Below are 15038 nucleotides of genomic sequence, written 5' to 3'. Positions count from 1 at the left end.
CAGCCCTTGAACTTAGCTGCCACCTTTTCACTTCACTAAGTTTGTTTGTGTACACTGTTGAAGGATTTATCAGCAAAAAAAACCTCATTGTAACTGCTCAACAAAGACACTTTTCAGTCATTTTTCTCGAGTGTTGGCTATTCTGTCCACCCTCTGGTACTTTTGAACCCTTGCTCATCTCACACTTTCATTGTTTGGATGTTGATTTGACCTTTTGCAGCCCCTATTTTATTCGGATAAAAGTAACGCGCAACATGTAAAGGAGAAAGAAGGGAACACTTTATCTTAGCTGCCCTTTCAGTTTTAGCCTGAGGAAGTTCTTTCAGAGTGAATGCCATCTCCGCTGGACTTACTGCTAACCTAAGGTCACTGTGAGAAGACAATGCAAAGTCAAGGCTTCTCCACATCCTATGAATAGAGCAGTGGTCAAAGAGACACAGAAGAAAACATAATTACACTGGGAAACAACAAAGATATTATGTGCATGTTACTTATAGAAGTCACCATGTGCACGTTTTTGTAGATTTTACAGTGTACACCTATATACACTATACACCAACTTAAACTGTGTTTTTTCTTCCGAACAACATACTGTATTTCAAGAAAATTATATGTAGTTCAATGTAAAATTAAAAGTCCAAGTCCACAAGTTTTCTTTTTTTTACAGCGGAAGCCAGTCAACAACTTGTTCAGTTTGAAATCTGAACAAACCAAATGTTCAATTTGGACAAATATACTTGCCATAATATTTTATCTGTTTTCTATTCCCAATCTTGTACATCCACTTGTAGTGATTCACTCACAGCACTTAGTTAAGGTTAGGGGAAGATTCTGCTCTACTAACTTGTTTATTGACATTTACAAACCACAACCTTTTCCAAACCTTAACCAAAACACTATTAATGCCTAACCTAAGCTATATACAAACAACTACCCTGACTACTGAAAACGCTTCTGAACATAATCCAGCTACTAAATACATTTTACCAAAGTGTAAGTGGGATATTTAGTAGTATCCAAACATATTTTTTAAGTACAGTGTACATTGGAAACAATTCACAGCTTCAAAAAAAGGACCTGTTGTACTGTATAAGAATCCTTTAAGATGACATAAACAAATTCTACTCTGCACTTCTCCTCACCATTTTCAGGGTTAGGGTTAATTCCTTAATTAATTCCTTTTCTTGGTCCTGTCTTATGTACTCTAGACTTTAATAACAACATCATTGTGCTCATTTGATTAAATTTCTTGTATGAAGTCTCAGCCGAGCAACTAGTGTCTGGCTCATGTTGCCACAGCAATACACCATCAGTTCATGGCAAGACCAGAAACGTGGTGAGTGAATCGCTCATTATCAGATGTGTTCTCATTTGGTCTCTGCTTCAAGCTCACTATCACGGCCAGAAACACTAATGCCACAGATGATGGTTCACTACTCAAAGCTCAGCAGTACAACAACAGGGTGTTGGGGTTGCAAGCTCTACAAACATTGGCTTCATACTACCCATAGAACACACACATGGTTACACACACACACCGCTCCAACACCACCACCGTCGTCCCTGCTGCCTCCAGCATGTGCTATTTTGCCAACTGCAACCCTAGGCAAGATAATAAGATGGCTAGCAGACATTTTGTCAATATTTCTGTCTTGGCTCAGAGTGCGCTTGGCCGGCTGCTTACTGATAGATGTGTTGACTGATTTTTTTTTTCCAGGAGTTCTACCCTGGTTTGCCAGACTGTGAGAGAGCAAGTATACAGGGACGAGAGAGGGGCTCACTAATGCAAAGCAGTTCATTAAAATCAGGCATAAAGCATCTATCAGGGGGGATGGATGCTGCTTATCAGTGCCTGTGGTTAGTCCAGCAATATGTAGAAAGGAGATGGTACACTCCTCAGCTGTGATCTTGTCTAGGGGGAAGCAGTGCTGGTTGATGCTAAGGACACCGTGCAGATGATTGATTTTCCAGAAGGATGCTTTGAGACTCTGCTCTTGGTCTGCCATCTGATTAATATACAGAGCATTATTCATGTCATGAATATACAAGGAGGCAATGAACAAATAAATACTGACATGCATCCAGGAGCTGATAAATATGAGATGGAGCACACATGGCTTCAGATTTTACCATTTCATAATTTGAGCATTCATGCGGTGAGGCCCTTAGCCCAGGTCTAATCTTGGGTTTAAACAGACTGAGCAGCCAAGTGAGGAGACCAAAGCCTCTACACAAACATAATATTTCGACTTTATTTGAATACTGGGATTCTGTTCATAATATAAAATATTAAAATGTTGCAGTGATGTTAGCTGATAGTAGCCTCACATGCTGTAGTTCACACAATAGCTTAATTTATCAAGAATTTGGATTAAATGTGTCGACCCTTCTGTTTCAGACATTTACATGTGTATGTAGTATTGCACACACATTGTAATGTATACATGGCATTATGCCACAAAGTCGTCTGTACTCACTCACCACTTTATTAGGAACACCCGTACAATCTACGTTATCTCTGCCTTGAAGTTAGAATTTTTCAGTTTTTGTTGAAACTGCCAGAAAGGTGATAATTCAACTATATGTATGTTATTGAGGTTGTAGTGTGTGTTGCATTCTTTAAGAGGTGTTCCTAAAGTTTTGGCTTATTGACCCTATTTGCATAAATAATGTGGTATCTGCTGGGAGCTGTGGACACCAAATGATGTGTATCAAATAGTGCGATACTTTCTTTGCGAATTACACTTAATAATTGAATTGTCTGCAGTCTGGAGAACATACACTAAAATAGTTTACTGGCAAAGAAAAGAAGAGTCGAGTCAGCATTTAATTGAGGTCAAGTTAAGTCTGAAGCAAAATAGATTTGAAAGCAAGGAAGTTTGAAGAAACCAGAAAACTTGCATCTAAGACCAGAATCACGCTCTGACTCGAACTCCACAGAGAAACTCCAAGTAAAAGTATTTTCTGCATTGCCTAGGTGTCATGTGTATGCATCACCGTGGTTATTAGCCCATAGTCTGGGGTTGTTGCCTTTGAATCATTAAGCAAAGGGTGAGTGTTTGAAGCTCCTTGATATAATGATCCTTGGCAACTCGGAGAGTTCAAAGTAAATTGGCAAGGGTAAAAAAGGCTTTTCTGCCACTGAACAAAATAGAGAAATCAGCCAGCTATGTTTAATAGAATTTTCATCAGTGCTCAACCAGTCTCTCAAATGGGTTATCTAAGATAATGGCTGCATGGGTTCATTACCTCCTTGTCAAATTAAATTTCTTTTTCTCCTCCAGGCAGATTGGGTAGTGATTACAGATCTAACTAAAAGAAGGTTCTAACTTTCACTCTGTAAAACTGTGAATGGGCCAGAATGACAGCAAAATTAGTCTATTTCATCTAAAGACCTTTGCTGTAAGCTGACCTGTTCACATCACAAAAAGAAGAGGTGTTTAATGTGGTAGCACTCCCGTTCCTTTTTTCTTTTCTTTGGGTGAATCTTATCTCTTGTGTGGAGTCTCTTTTGTGAAAATGGCATGCTGCATTTACTGAAACAAAACAAAATCGGCAGATGAGGCATTGCCGTAGTGCTTAATGGATTATTTATTGTTCTGTAAAAGAAATTAAACTGCTAAATAGTGTCTTGAAAACACAGAGACTCTAAATTCAACTGAATATATCCTAAAAATAAGTTATTTTAAAGTCACAGTTGTAAAGATTTGTGACCACTGCGGGCAGAAAACTGCTGCATGAGTGATTATGTCATCTGCAATATTGAACAGAAGAAAAGCAGCTATATTTATATAAGCACGTTTTACAAACGTGTCTAAAGCTCAAACCATTTTGGTTGTAAGAGTTCATCCACATCATGTCCAGGATGTGTCTCATTTCCCCCTAAAGCAGCTGTGGCTCAGTAGAAAGATTCCATTAATATCCGGGGTTGGTAGTTTAGTCTTAAGTTCCTCTTGTGTGCAAGTGAAACTCTTCTTGAGAATTGTTCTTGTTGATTAGCACAGTGCCTTGAAACAGCAGGTGTATCTGTGTGTTTGTTAATTTTCAATGTTTTCCATACATACATATGAGCCACATATCAAATTCCTGGTGATGTGGACTCATGTTTTGAATACTAATTATCTTATATGTTATTTCTTTGGAAAAACACGCAACGCTCTGATCAAGTCTGTTTAAAACCGATGCACAGTGAGACACAGCTGATTCTTAGGCACAGTGAGTGGTGCTTTGAGCTGAAACCTAATGAAAGCATGCTGATGTGATGAATGCGTCTCATAAACTCAAAATTTGCAGCATGACTCTATACCTTGCTACCTTAGTGGGAGTTGTCGGATTAAATGCACAGAATAAAGCACAATCAGTGTGAGAATTGCTTTCGAGGACCTTGATCGCTGACACAATCCTGATTTCACATCAACTGAGACCATAAGTAGGTTTGCACTGTATGGTAACCTTGTTCTTTCACATACTTTTAATTATTTCGTTGGCAACACATCTGAAAAGCAATAAAAAATGAAGTTTGAGGCACCTCTCTTCACAAAAGGAAAGGAAAAGCTTTTCATTACCCCCCCCCCAATTGCAAGCGAGCAAAAATACAAGCAAACATGTTTTAGCTGCAGATTGTCCTTCAACACTGGGGGAGCACAAAGCAAAGTGAAGGAGCGGCTAAAAAGCTTGAACCACCTCCAAAAAGCATTTTCTTTTACCCCTCTGCGAGGAAGAATTACATCAGACTGTACCTCTCAGGATGTGCAGCATCTACAGACAGCTTCAAAGAGATGGAGGTGCCACCTGGGTCATGAAGGATTGTTCATCAAAGTGGAATGGGTGGAGCACGTTGTGTCCAAAAGGCAATTTACATTTTAATATTTTTATTTTACCGCCTGTAGATATTTTGAGTTGACCACATACAGGTTCACTGAAGGGTTCATTACCTGATAATTGGTTCCAACATATTCATAAACACTGAGGGGTCCCTTCAAGTGGGGTCATGTTACTTGAACAATCCAGTATCCACAACATATAATGTGCATTTTCTTATTTGATAAGATCATGTGTGTGTTGTTTTTTTACATTGTAGAATGAATGCCACAGAAACTACACTACAACCTCAAACCATGCAGGGAACAATGAAAAACGCTCATCTGGTTGTTAAGTCACCCAGAAACAGTCTTTTACTTTGCATATCATCTCTCTGTTTAACAATCATTAGAGTGGGAAAGGGTGAAATTAAATTGTTTATCATTTGTACAGTAGTACCTATGTAGTTTCTTCATTCAGTTCAGTCATGAATTCAGTTTGTTGCTAGAATAAAAAAGTTTTATAAGGTTTTGTGCACCTGGGCGCTGTACAACACTGTTAATAGCAACCACATCTGCAACAGATTAATCACATCATAATTGATTCTGGGGCTTTTGAGGTTGTTAGCTTTTAAAAAAGGAAGTAACACATTGTATGTATTAAGGCTAAACTGACACTGGTGCTTTCACTCGCCTTTCAATTCATAATGATTCAGTTAATGTTGAAGTTTAGGTTTAAAGATCAGTCAGTTCCTCTGAAGTAGATATGTGAGCAAGAGCAAGAAATGGGGTGTACAGTATATCATGAGTTTTGTTGACAAGGTTTGTTCCTCTAATTGCTTAATGTACCTCTAAAACAAATCTAATTTGACAACAGAAAATGGGTGTCCTGTTTGTGCTTTTAACACATAAATCCATTCATGGTAGAGGAAAAGTGTGTTTGCAGTATTGATACAACATAATCTGCATTTCAGAGTTAATGCCTGTTTCATTAAATTTTATGAAACTGTATTATTTATGAGCAGATGCAGCCCAAGCCACAAAATGACTAAACACTGGCAGCTGTTGCGCACAACATTCAACTCCAAAGTGGGAGTGAAGTGACTCTCCCTGCTGGTCGGGTGGTCAGCAGATCCTTTTATCAGTATTCGACCAGTTGAAGCCAATTAATTTGAGTTTACAGTGAAGACATTTGGATAAAAGATCAAAAGACGAACATGAGCTTTTATTTAATGGCATTTCCACCTTAAATCATAGTATGTTTTGTATAAGATGACCCAAACTGAAAGAAACTACTGGTGTACGAAGCAATGTACACAGAATGAAACAGTTGAAAACCCCAAAACAACAATCGGTGCACCAACAATCTCCACAGTGCAGAGGTGAAGGCATCACAATCCTCCATGTGAAGAAGACTTCATGAGTCATCTGTTCAGTTGCAATTTCTGTACGTTTTTTTTATGATGCAAATATCATCAAATTAAAAGCTGAATGTCTAAACTCATATTTATTGCTTGGATTTAATCCCAGCTGTATGTTATCCTCGATCTCACAATCAGCAGCGTTTGCTGAGAAAATGTGGCTCTAATGTGTCAATATGAAATATGTGCATGTCAGTCGGTTTGTGCACTGCAGCACCCAGGTGTGTGAGTGCAGCACTATCGATATGAAGCTGGGAATGGCTGCAGCAGTCGCTTAATTATTCTTTTTTTTTTTTTTAATTAAGGGATTATTCTGGTTTAATGCAGCTTCAGTCTTGTGTTTATAAACTGGCCACCCCTGTTCTATAGGTTATGAACACTGTAAATATAAACTGTGTTTTTATTGTCAATTGTAATCAGGACAAAACAAGACATGAGCTGTGAAGTGTGAATCAGCGAGGTCATGTTCCCCACATCAATATAGTGGAAACATAATCAGATATGGCTTAAAAATTTCAACAGTCACTTTTTCGGTGGTTGTGACAAGTCTCTCCAGTTTTTGATTACATTTCCCAGAGTGACACATCTACCGTTGTTGCCTACTGAGGAGATGATGAGCAGCAGGTTATCTGGGGCTCAGCATGACAGTTGCCTCTCCGCAGATATCCTGATTGGTTCAAGTGTGTCTGTACACAGAGGGAGATGCCTTCGCAGCCTGTAGGAAAGCTTCAGCTCTACTCCAAACACCAACTTTCTTCTAAAGTAGAGATGGATCCAGTCAAGCTTATATGAACAAATGTTCTGTTAAAGGTTTCTTTTCTGATACATACAGGATGTAATTCACAGCTGTCACATTCATTGTGTAAGCAGAACAGTATTCGTACTTGCAGCACTTGCCTCCAAAATACATGTTTCATATTTATGATCATTTAAACCCAACACATAAGGATGCCAAATGTTGCATATTGCAAGAACAAAATGAATCATTTTTACGATACAAGACTCTTTATAGCTTTGTTTCAGTGAGCACAAAGTGGACCCATCTGCTGTCCTTCCAGCACCACGAGCAGAGCAGTGATGCTAAAAGAGCACCAACTAGCTGCATATCATGCTAATGGGAATTCTGCAACATGCTAATGTGTCTCAGAGTAAAAATAATTCACTTTGACATCAGTGTCCCACTGTTAAATACAACTGTTTGTAACAGAGTTCCACTTCAGTGAGAAAACTATCTGTTATTGTATTGTAAGTCGAAACATGGCATTTTTACTAATTCCAACTGTAACACCTGGGGCCCCTATGGGGTCAGTTTATTAATTATTATGAATTAATAATAATAATAATAATTAGTGTTCATTGATTATTCATTATATTAATGACAGAAGTTAGATTAAGTAGCTACAGCCAAAGGGTAACATCTGAAAATACTGTAAAGAATATTACAATATTACATCCTTGCTAGCATTTCTATAATAGTAACCAAAACAATGCATAGGTAAAGTGTACAGTAGGAACAGCATTTAGGGAAATATAAAATAAAATCTGCATTCAATTGGTGGACTCTTGTATGAACATTACTGTCTCTGTCTGGGGAACTCGGTCTTCTGGTCTGTGCAGCCCTGTCTCAGCTATTTAGTGAATAAGAATAAGATCAAAACCTTTTATTTTCAGGGATTAAAGTTCATTGGAAACAATTCCAATTCCTAAATAATCAAAATAGGATAAAAAACAAACAGCTGGATCTATGATCTATAAACAGTCACTCCTAAAATTGAATTCATATTATGTATGACATAGTTCACTCATCTCATTACATCTCACTTATCTTTCTTACTAGAACACACTGTCATTATTATGAAGTGTGTCAAAAGCAGCAGCTTTGTCATTTCATACCTTAGAGCACTGGCGACACTTTGTGGCTGGAATTGGATCAGCAACTTCACTAGTACAATAAAAACAAAATTGAACTTTTAATATAATTTGAGAGAACTACAAAAAAATTATTGTTCCAAGACATGCGGATCATAACAGACTAATATAATTGACCTATGGAGGTGGCTGTCAGCATATAGCTGTAAATATACACCCAAGTGATATGTATTTGTATTTGTATTGTATATGTATTTTTATAAATACAGATGTTTTAAAGGGAGTTTGGTATCATGTTCTTCATACAAGCGCATTTGGGCTCGTCTGTGGCGGTGTAAATGCGCATGTTTGTAAGTTTAGAGTAATTTGCAGCCTCTAGGTAAATTTCTAAGACTATTTCTAAGCGTCCAGCTCACGGTCCAGCTGCAGCAGCAGGACCTTTAAGCGCGGTAGCGTTATTCCTGTAGCACCATGAGCAGATCCTCCAATTGGCCAATGAGAAATCCTAATAAACCTGCGGTGATGGAAAGCTGCGCGCTCATTGGTTGGTGTGTGAATGAGGTAATAGGTAACTCTATTCTGATTGGCTGCTCGTCCTCTTTAGTTTAGTACGCAGCTCTCCGTCGCTGGTACGGAAACAAGTCGCCCGCACAAGGTACAGTGACTTATTATCACCTTTGTTTTACCAATTAAACTACAAAACTCTGTTATTCACTAACATTACCATGTTCTGCAGCCATTTGTGTCTGTTAACGAAATCTAATTATCTTCCTTTCTAAAAAGCTGTTACGCGGAGTGATCAGGACCATTGTCACATTAATTTATGGGAAATCTTAATTATTTCTATTGTGACACACAATGAACTTACATGCATAGTTTTTAAAGTGTGCATGCCTTATTGTTTGGCAACTTTAGGGCTCAAATAATGTGATTACAACTGTGGACTGTAATCCAAAGTCAAGAGCAGCTTGGATCTGTAAATAACACCTTTACCTTTCACTCGCTGTTCATTTGTTGTGTTAGACAAAACTTCCCAGCTGTTTAGGGAAGGTATTATAGCTCCAGTTGTGGAAACATATATGTATAAATATAGTTTTTGTTGTTTTGTTATTGGAAGTAATCAAAGTGATTAATTATACTAACATTTAATATAAATCCAGGACCAACAATACATTCAGCTAACTTAGTACTTGTTTTTATTAAATAGAGGGTTGATGGGTTAACATAGGATTCATACAAGAAGTGACAACAAGCAACAGGGCTTCTGGGAGATGTAGTGTTCAAGTGTCAGACCAGTTTCTCTCTGTGTTCCAGGTTCAGCCATGGATCTTGTGTTGAATGTTGCCGACTATTACGTCTTCACCCCGTATGTGTACCCTGCATCGTGGCCTGAGGACGGAGCTCTGCGGCAGATCATCAGCCTGCTTGTGGTGACGAACCTTGGGGCTGCAGTCCTGTACCTCGGCCTGGGGGCCATCAGCTACTACTTCATCTTCGACCATAATCTGATGAAACACCCACACTTCTTAGAGGTATAAGGCCTGTATGTTATTTTCTGCACTGCTGAACTCCATGCAACAAACTGAACTTTGTATCGACACAGGCTGGACATATTTGTAACAGTTGTGTGTTTATATAGTGCACATACTAATGCACATTGTGGCCCAGTGCATTGGTGGAGCCTTTTTGTGTTACTAATAGTTTTATGACTACCATGCTCTTATGCAACTGTCCCATAACCCTGAGACTTACTTCTGGTTATCAAGACCTAATGGCATACAGATAGATACTGCACCAGAATAGTTTTTTTATTCCCTTATTTCTGACTGTTTGATAATTTCCTTTTTAAATATATATTTGCTTTTCCATTTAGAATCAGGTTCAGAGGGAGATCAAATATGCTTTAACCTCCCTTCCCTGGATCAGTCTTCCCACGGTGGCTCTATTTTTTGCTGAAGTTAGAGGTTACAGCAAACTGTACGACAATGTTGACGAATCTCCACTGGGTAAGTTGAATAATGACCTCACTAGTTTTCACTTGTTGTGTTATCTTAATATTTACACTTGGTGCTGACATGGTCTGTTTCGTATCAGGTTGGCCCGGTCTTTTCCTGAGTATGATCTCCTTCCTGTTTTTTACTGACATGTGTATCTACTGGATTCATCGCTTCCTACATCACAAACTTATCTATAAGGTGAACACAACTGTGTTTATTCTGTTGAATTCATTACGTATGGTTGGTGTTGAAGTGTTAGTAAGAATAAAATCTCTCTGCTCTCTTGTCCCCAACAGTCGTTTCACAAACCACACCACATATGGAAGATCCCCACACCCTTTGCCAGTCATGCCTTTCATCCAGTAGATGGCTTCTTGCAGGGACTCCCTTACCACATCTACCCCTTCTTTTTCCCGCTCCACAAGGTACTCTATTTGGTGCTGTATGTTTTCGTCAACATCTGGACCATCTCTATCCACGACGGCGACTACCGCGTTCCCAGCAGTCTGACGGCTGTCGTCAATGGCTCGGCTCACCACACTGACCACCACCTCTTCTTCGACTACAACTACGGGCAATATTTCACACTGTGGGACCGTCTGGGAGGCTCCTACAGGCACCCCTCAGCTCTCATGGGGAACGGCCCCCATGATCTGATCCGGAAACTTCAAGCAGAGGGAAAGTTAAGAAGCGACAGAGTGAAAGGGCAAGGAAATGGACATGTTCAGAAAGAAGTCACATGTAAGGAGGAGTGACAGTAGGGTGGAGTCGTGAGTAACTGCTGAAAGTGATGACTATTTTTGTAACTATTTTTCTAAAGACAATGAGCTACCCATACTTACCTGGAAACCATACTGAAGAATAGTTCATATATTTGCCAAATGAGCCATTGTGAGATTTAGAGATCTAATGGAGGATGTGTATGTAACATGGCGGCCCGTGAATTGATGTTGTTAGAGGATAGACGTACCAATCGTGCCAGTGGGCAAGGAACACACACAAATCTTTTGTCGTAAATGAGGAAACAGCAGAGTGAAGAGACTTAAGGAGCATCAGAAGGTTGGAGCTACTGGAGCTGCTACACTAACAGGGACAGAAACAAATGAATGTGGAAGGGAGTGTGACTTCATGATTAAAGACTGGGGCTGGTTTCACAAGGACTGACTTTGACTAAAGCTTTGATTTAACAAGTAATTCATCACTGGAGCTCATGAAAAATGTGACAGCGCTGTCTTTAAAGGAAAATCTCTATTTTCTTTCCAACAATTTCTATAATTGTAGCTGCTCTGACCTGTGGGCTCTGCTAACTTTATTCTCACATAAATCATTTTAAATGCTTGTCGGAGAAAATCTGATGGATTAGCTAGTAGCTATTACAGACTTTTAACTGACTCAAAACCATGTTGTTTCCGTGAATACTAATTAAAAGATTATAATTCTAGATGATTTAGGAAAGATATTTTTACACTTTTATCATATTCCCTGTGACAGCAAGGACACCATGTTATACACTGATAAACATGGATGAAAAACAATTTGGTGTCTATTCAAAAGCAGTTTTCAAATGGATCGGTGTATGGGTTTTGCTAATTTGTCAGGAGGATAGCTTTGTAGACATGTGAACTGAATAGTCTTTTTGATCCAAAGCCGTTATGTGTTTGTTTTAAAGGTTTATTATTGACCTTGAAAACTGTCATTTGATAAAACAACCCCACCTCACTAGCTTGGCTTTTTCCTGAGTTGACACATCCTTCATCCTTCAAGTGTTATTAGTGACACAAGTCCAAATGAGCAAGCTTCATCTGCTGATGAAGACCCTCTACTGTGGTCTAGAGCTCGGGAAATATCAGTGGAACTTAACTTGGCATAGTAATTAAACTAGAAGATGAATCTGTATTTACAGCTTAATGCTGTAGGTTATAAAATGCAATGCAACAATTACTTCTTAGCTCAGCCATTCACTGCACCAATTTATTTTCTACTGTGGGCTGTATACTTTACAAACTACACTTTTCTTGTAAAATTCATGCAGCAAAAGAACATTCAGATACAAAATTTACAACTAAAACATAACATATTTTTACATAGCATCCTGATCAGCAAATGTTTTATATGCAAGAACATGGTGACAAACATACTGCATGTAGCTGTTTGTTAAAGTAGATGTGATTTGAAAAGATGATAAAGATGAAGAAAAAGCATTTCTACATATGCTGATGTCGCGTTGCCTGTCTAGTGAGACAGACAGGCCTCATAAAGCCTTGACACGTCAGTAATCAAGATCATCTCAGCAGAAAAAGAAGGGCATCCAGAGGAAGGATCGCATGGCTGCGCCTGCCGCCATGCCTGCCAGTAATCCCAGTGCTAGATGATCTGCTACTCCATCAAACGGGTCCCTCTGAACGACAACATGGTGCGTGCCTTAGACAATAGACAGAAAATAGATACATTGAATTTCCTTGTCAAATTGTTGACTGGTTCCAATTTAAAGTAAATAAGGAGTTTCCCCCCATCACTGTGGTACGTACCTGGTCCTGCTCCAGGTGTGATGTACACAGTTTGATAGCTGTTGAGGGGGACAGCCTGGTAGGAATCGTCATATGGGTCATACATGAACACCTACAGCAGAGAGACAAACCACAGCTTTCAGAAGTTGAATACCAAACACTGATGATGAAGTGAAATGATTCAGTTCTCTCACTGAACACACATCCAGAGGTGGATCTATAGGACCACTTGCCAAAACTCCTGTAAAAACCTCTAGATCCACCAGTGCACTCATCACTCACCGGGTTTCTCCTGGTCTCGAGCAGAGTCAATTTCCAAGCTCTGAAAAAGAGATGAACACAAATGAAACATTTATGGAGAGTTGTAAAGGGAGGAAGAACAGACAGGAGTGAAGAGAGAGTACCTACATAGACTCATCTTCACTGTTAGCACACAGGTGGACTGTTGAACCGTCTTTAAGCTGCACCACGATGAGATTCTCCCTGGGATTACTCTCTGGTGGTGTCACACCTACAGTACAGCCAAGTTACAAGTCATTCACTCAGTCATTTCTATTTGCATATTTCATTTCAACATACATTATTCAATGCAATATTTACAGATATATATATATATAGTAAGAACCCAACATACTATGTGCAATAACACAATAAATTACATAGACATGCATAATGCTTAAGCTTCCATATTGTGTGGACACTAGCCAAGTCACTGAACACCACCATTTTTTCTATAATATCAAATGAAACAAGTTACAAACTCGTTTTAAATGTGCCGTGCAGATAGAGCCAAGTTAGTTTTTAGCACCTCAGTCACACCTGGCTATAAATAATGGACTCATATTCCCGTGTTGTACCTCCACATTCCAGGCCAGAACGCACGTCCACGCATGCTGTCTTGAGGCTGATGCGGTGCTCCAGCTCTCGCCTGCTGTCAGTCTTGTAAAAGCACAGGCTGCCATCGATCCAGAGGTCACACCAGTTTAACTTCCAGCGTTTCAGGACAGAAGCTGGAGAACGAAAACGCAGTGCAGTGAAATGTTTGTTGTATGATTGGTAAGAATCCCAAAGCCATCACAGTACAGTAGTATTTATGAGATTAATTAAGGGATTAAGTTACAAAGGCTAGAGTTTTATAATGGGTACATATTGTAAAAATGTCTCCTGTACAGCTTGTTTGCTGCTAAACTGCTTCGAATGCAGGTGATTTGAAAACCGTGTCACTGTAACCTGCTGCTTGTTCAGCAGAGGGCACCAACATGTTTGTTTTTAGTTCGTACATAACACGGTCACCATTCGTGAAAATTGATGAAAGTTAATGGTTGGAGATAGTTGGATTGATCGTTCTGTGACTGGACATTCAAATATTCAAACAGCCAAGATATCTGTTTAAAGTCTTTGCTAATTTTTTTTAAATTTCCACTTGGTCTAAAGCAGAAAACACACAAACAGAAAACATGTTCAGGTCTGTTTGTTGTAGCTACTTTTTTCCACACTTCAGTTCTTTCCAGAGACACTGGTTCTGTCATTCTCCATCTCTCACTCCTCTCATTTCCTGTTATCTGTCAGTGTTGTAATAAAGCATAATTAGTTCAATTTATGAAGAAAAGTTTACAGTAAAACCCTAAAGTTAATGTGGAATCATCATCCAGCAGCAGTTTAGATGGAGAAAACTAGGTTTGTTCTCCATATTATAATATTGTAACTTAAAATTGTAGTTGTAAAAAAACAGTATGTACTCACTTTCTCTCCAAAGCCAACCAGACCTCAGGAGTGCCATGTTTCTCTGCTGTTGTTTCAATTATGGTGATAATGATGTTCCAAATACAGCAAGCGCAGAAATTGAAATGTCAGTGTTTACAGAGCTAACAGACTCATCATCTGGTTTTGGACTCTTGTGCCTCTGTTTATATTCCCTGCGTCCCACAGACGATGAGGCACCGGTAGATTAATCTGGCTTTGGCCAGGACTCAGGTTGACTCACAGGATCATTCTGGATTAACTAAGTGTTTGGCCACGCCCTCTCACCCAGCCTCATCTTCCTCGCTCTTTCTAGACTTTCTGGCTTCCTGACTTGCACACTACCATACCTTGGTCATACCATCATTGCTTGTATGAGATGCTTGTAAACTAAACTCCCACGTGTTCTGTGCTGTTCATTTCTGTCCACGTGTCAAGCACGCTCTTTCAAGTTAATCCCAGCACTGAAATAACAACACAAGGATTAGCCTAATTGTAACAGTCCCCAGGTCAGTTATGAGAGTGTTCCCAGGATGTCTGTCCATGATATAATTATGACATCATTTTCTTTTATAACTTGTAGGGAAACTACTGGACTCTTCTGTATCAGCTGGTGTCACTTCATTATACATTTCTTAATTTAAAACCAGTGTTTTCTTTCATTTGTGGTCATTGTCTTCAGAGACGCACACCAGCTGTAACATT

At 39.1% G+C, this 15038-nt stretch overlaps 2 protein-coding genes across 2 annotated transcripts; one reads left to right on the top strand and one right to left on the bottom strand.

Moving 5' to 3' along the window:
* Window positions 1–8675: 8675 nt before the first annotated feature.
* Window positions 8676–11805, top strand: LOC113168790 (lathosterol oxidase-like). Its single transcript, XM_026369795.1, has 5 exons — window positions 8676–8744; window positions 9404–9621; window positions 9963–10095; window positions 10184–10284; window positions 10383–11805. Exons 2-5 carry the CDS (start codon window positions 9412–9414, stop codon window positions 10839–10841), a joined length of 903 nt encoding a protein of 300 aa, XP_026225580.1. The 5' UTR covers window positions 8676–8744; window positions 9404–9411; the 3' UTR covers window positions 10842–11805.
* A 544-nt stretch (window positions 11806–12349) lies between these two features.
* Window positions 12350–14373, bottom strand: plekhb1 (pleckstrin homology domain containing B1). Its single transcript, XM_026372832.1, has 6 exons — window positions 14337–14373; window positions 13451–13603; window positions 13002–13104; window positions 12876–12915; window positions 12615–12705; window positions 12350–12507 (listed from the first exon to the last, which is right to left on the bottom strand). The coding sequence occupies exons 1-6, from the start codon at window positions 14371–14373 to the stop codon at window positions 12374–12376; spliced, it is 558 nt and encodes a 185-aa protein (XP_026228617.1). The 3' UTR covers window positions 12350–12373.
* Window positions 14374–15038: the final 665 nt, after the last annotated feature.

The sequence above is a fragment of the Anabas testudineus genome, chromosome 14, assembly GCF_900324465.2.
Source record: "Anabas testudineus chromosome 14, fAnaTes1.2, whole genome shotgun sequence".
NCBI classification, from domain to species: domain Eukaryota; kingdom Metazoa; phylum Chordata; class Actinopteri; order Anabantiformes; family Anabantidae; genus Anabas; species Anabas testudineus.
The sequence above is the reverse complement of the archived record's forward strand: the minus strand, read 5'-3'. Positions and strand labels throughout refer to the sequence as shown.

Excerpts from the sequence above, each read along its gene's own strand:
- plekhb1 (XM_026372832.1), bottom strand. The coding sequence starts at position 14,373 with ATGGCACTCCTGAGGTCTGGTTGGCTTTGGAGAGAAA. Across the intron at positions 13,105-13,450 it reads TTCTGGCCTGGAATGTGGAG|GTGTGACACCACCAGAGAGT; the intron begins GTACAACACGGG and ends GCTGTACTGTAG. Across the intron at positions 12,508-12,614 it reads CACACCTGGAGCAGGACCAG|GCACGCACCATGTTGTCGTT; the intron begins GTACGTACCACA and ends CTATTGTCTAAG.
- LOC113168790 (XM_026369795.1), top strand. The coding sequence starts at position 9,412 with ATGGATCTTGTGTTGAATGTTGCCGACTATTACGTCTTCACCCCGTAT. Across the intron at positions 10,096-10,183 it reads TGTTGACGAATCTCCACTGG|GTTGGCCCGGTCTTTTCCTG; the intron begins GTAAGTTGAATA and ends GTTTCGTATCAG. Across the intron at positions 10,285-10,382 it reads ATCACAAACTTATCTATAAG|TCGTTTCACAAACCACACCA; the intron begins GTGAACACAACT and ends TGTCCCCAACAG.